Below are 3,961 nucleotides of genomic sequence, written 5' to 3'. Positions count from 1 at the left end.
CTGATACTCCTTGTGTTAAAGCAAACACACTTTAACTGATCCCTTGGTTCCTTCCCAGGAAAATCCTTCCCACTAGCTGGTCTACCTCTTGCTATTGCCTCATCTCCATCAACTCTCACCTCCGGTATACAGCTCAGGTTCCCACCCCCCTGCCATACTAGTTTAAACCCTCTCCAACTACTCGAGCAAACCTTCCACCCAGGACATTGGTCAGAAGATAATGGCTTCCAGCCCCACCCGTGGACATCAAGCCCCATATTCTCAATTATTAATCCCAGTGTCAGATTAAAGGGACCATTGCGTCTTCTGGGTGAGTCCAGAGTGAGCACTGCTCTGTCGGAGGGTCAGTGCTGAAGGAGGGCCCCACTGTTAACAGGTCAGTGCTGAGGGAGGGCCACACTGTTGGAGGGTCAGTGCTGAGGGAGGGCCGCACTGTCCAAGGGTCAGTGCTGAGGGAGGGGCGCACTGTCCAAGGGTCAGTGCTGAGGGAGGGCCGCACTGTCCGAAGGTCAGTGCTGAGGGAGGGCTGCACAGTCAGAGGCTCGGTGCTTAGGGGACACTAGGTTTGCCCTGAAGGAGCTCGTTGGTTAACGTTTTTTATCCAGTTGCTATTTATTCCTTGAGGGAGCCAATAATGGCCCTGTCACAAGTGGACCAAGAGACCCGAGTGAATGTGCTGTGGACATGTGTTTAAATCCCAGCACGGATGCATTTGAACTCAAACTGAGTCTAATAGGATTGTGAAACCACCAGTTCTCTGCAAAACCATTGGTTCACTGATGTGATTTATCGAAGGAAATCTGCCGTTCTTGCCCAGTAGGGCGTACAGGTGTCTGCATAGCCGTGGAAATATGACTGATTCTTAAGCACTTTCTGAACTGGCTTAGTTGTCCACTCAGTTTTATCAAACCACTATCAAAGCCAACATAACAAGAGACTGAAATTAGACAGACCACTCTATTTCAACCTCAGTATTAGAAACTGTCCTGGCGGGACCTACAGGCATGTCCCAAATTTGGGAGCGTTGCCTTGCAGAGATTGGTCAAGCAGCAGCCTCGTAGTCATCCTCTCTGCGTCATGCTTAACAATGTCCAAGAGATGACCGTCATAATTTTTGCACATGTGCATGAAACAGTTGGTGACTGCCCTTCAAGCTAGCAGTTGACCAAGTGTCTGTGTACCTGTGCGGTAAAAAAATATGCAGTGCCCCTGCCTCCGAGGTTTCCTGGAGAAGGAAGTTCCCAAGTTTCGCCACCCTGTGCAAGGAACAAGCTTTTGTCTTGCCCATCTTAAATGGGAGACCCCTGGATTTGTCAAACTGTGCCCCTCGCTCCCGACCCCCTCAGTTCTCGTCACTGCACAAGGGGGGAATGATGTTTCTGTATCTGTTCGATCAAGGTCCCTCAGGATGTTGTACTTGCGAGGAAGATCACTGCTCGTTCTTGTGAACGTGAATGGACACAAGCCCAGACTGTCTGGCCTTTTTCTCCGAGACAGTGTTGTGGACCAGACCAAACCCTTGCAAAATGTGTTCAGAAGATCGCCCAGTCCCAACTTTTTCTTATCTTAAAGGGAATTGTAAGGTGTTGCGTTCCAAACACAATTTGATTGGTCAAACTTTAAGCACAGCGCGCTTTATTTTTTTAACACTGCAGTCAAAATACAGGCAGAATAAAAAAAGAATTGGCTTGCCTGTAACTCTATCGAAACGCTCCACAAAATGGATATTGAAAGGGAGTTTCCTCTTCTGGAGGAGCATCGTTTTAAAAATAGGGAGCCACCCATTTAATGCGGAGACGAAGAAATAGCTTTTCTTCACTCTCTGTCTCAAATGGTAGAGTGCGTTTGGAGTTCCATTTCCTCAAAAGGTAGCAGATGCAGAATCTTTCAATAATACGAAGGCAGAGATGGTGTTTTGATAACCGAGGGGATAAAAGATTGTCACAAATGTCGAGTTGTGTACAGAATCAGATAAAGCATGATTTTATTGAATGGCAGAGCAGGCTCAAAAGGCCGAGTGGCCTCCTCTTGTCCCTTGTTGGCCCAGTTTCCCCCTCTCCAATCCATTGCAGTGAGTGACCGTGTCTCAGTGCATCTGGAATAGGGGGAAATGACTGATTTGATTTGTTATTGTCACATGTACCAGGCCCAGTGCGAAGTTTAGTTTTGTACAAGCAGATCGTACCGTACAAAGTACCTGAGGGTAAAGCAACAGAGCAAGGAAGACGACTGCAGGGAAGGTGCACAGACAGCGAGATCAACATTAAGTTTAGAATTTGAGAGATCCACTCAAAATAACAGTGGGGATTAAGCTGTCCTTGAACCTGTTGGTCGAAGCTTTGTATCTTCTGCCTGTCGGAAGAGGTTGGGAGAGACTCTCACTGGGGTGGGAGGGGTCTTTGATGTTGGCTGCCTTCCTGAAGCAATGAGCAGTGTAGGTTGAGTTGATAGATGGAAGGTTGGCGTGTGTTATGGACTGGGCCCTTGTAGTTTCTTCCACTTGCTGTGCCAAAACATGAAGCATCGAAACAGAATGCTTGCTGTGGTGCATCTATAAAAAAAAATGGATGAGAGTCTGGAATGCTCAGAAAACTTTGGAATCGTCAGCACTGTCAAGCTTACCGGTTTGTGGTTTCCTTCTTTGGGACACCATCCTTTCTTAAGTGGAGTTTGCTGCTACCTGATCTGACAGGACCTTGTGCGAGTGGAGGGCATTCTGTGAAGTTTCATCGAAAGACAGTGGATGCAGAACCTTGAAATGTTTTCTCGGGTCGGGGTGGATTTTTAATTGATCAGCAGCCATCTTTCTAAATAGCGGAACAGTCTCCAGAGGGAAAAGTAGCCTGTTCTTATCCCTTCATCAGAACTGAAAGGAGTGCAGATGCTGGAAATCAGAAACAGGAGCAGGAATTGCTGCCAAAGCTCAGCTGATCTGTCAGCATCTGTGGAGAGAAATCAGTGACCCTTCCTCAACTGAGTAAGGTGGGCGCGATTTTCAGGGTTAATGTTTGACATTGTGTCTTGTTGACCTCCCCCCTCCCCGGTGCAGACCTGACCCTCGGTGTCTGTTGTGTTTGACCTTGTGCCTTGTTTATTCCCACCACAGCAAACAGGAAGGATGTCACCCAGCCACTTTGCCCGGGTCCCAGGGTTAATGGGCAGCCCGCTGACTGTAATGAACACCAATCTGCTGCAAAGCAGGATAGGACAGATGATGCCGCCCATCACTGGTTTCCAGCCATATTTCAGCCCAGCAGCGACAGGACAGCTCCAGAACATCAGGTACCGTGGGGCTTGGGGAGGGCAGCTGGGATTTTTTTCCCGTGACGATCACACGAGGGCAGTTTGGTTTGCACCCCATTTGTTCAGTGCCCAACTGTGGAGGAATATTTAAAGGCTGCCCATCAATCAACTCAGCTCAGCCAACCTCAGCCCTCCATCAGCCGGCTTCCTGTTTCGCACCCTGAATCGTCTCAGTTTGTTTCTGAACTCAGTCCCTTGTCAATGCTCACTGACTGTTCGGGTCACACCTCGGTTCCAGTGCTCCAGCTCTCTGTTACCCTCTCCGCTGGGCTCAGACTACTCCCTCTTATGTCTTTCTGCACCCCTCCAGTTGTGGCCCCCTGTACATTCCTCCAAGTTGATCATCTGACTAACTGTGGCTTCAGGGCTAGCTCACGTCCAGACTTCCTCCCCTCCCTGCACCACCCCCGCCACCCCGTGCTCATCCTCCTACCCCGCTCTATCACCCACCCCTGCTCTCTCTCTCAACCCTGCTATTTCTCTCTTGCCCCCTCGTCACTGTCTCTCACCGACTTTCCATCTCACCTACCCCTGCACGCTCTCTCTTTACCCCTGCGCCTCTGTCTTATCCCTACTCTATCCCACCCCCTCTCTTTTATCTCTGCTTTCTATCTCACCCCCCAGGTCTCTCGCTCACCCCTCTCTCTCTCTGATCCCT

The 3,961-nt window shown here is 49.4% G+C and overlaps 1 protein-coding gene and 1 long non-coding RNA gene across 2 annotated transcripts in view; one reads left to right on the top strand and one right to left on the bottom strand.

Moving 5' to 3' along the window:
- LOC122544071 (protein PAT1 homolog 1-like) overlaps positions 1 to 3,961 on the top strand; it is a 65,795-nt gene that overhangs the window by 23,161 nt on the left and 38,673 nt on the right. The window contains exon 8 of the mRNA XM_043683073.1: positions 3,107 to 3,282. Coding sequence (XP_043539008.1) covers positions 3,107 to 3,282 — 176 coding nt within the window. The remainder of the gene's footprint in view (positions 1 to 3,106; positions 3,283 to 3,961) is intronic.
- Positions 1 to 3,961, bottom strand: part of LOC122544072 — a 17,948-nt gene that overhangs the window by 3,104 nt on the left and 10,883 nt on the right. The window lies entirely within an intron of this gene.

Source organism: Chiloscyllium plagiosum, chromosome 46 (genome assembly GCF_004010195.1).
Source record: "Chiloscyllium plagiosum isolate BGI_BamShark_2017 chromosome 46, ASM401019v2, whole genome shotgun sequence".
Lineage (NCBI taxonomy): Eukaryota > Metazoa > Chordata > Chondrichthyes > Orectolobiformes > Hemiscylliidae > Chiloscyllium > Chiloscyllium plagiosum.
Note: the sequence above shows the minus strand (reverse complement) of the source record. Positions and strands in the feature narration are given on the sequence as shown.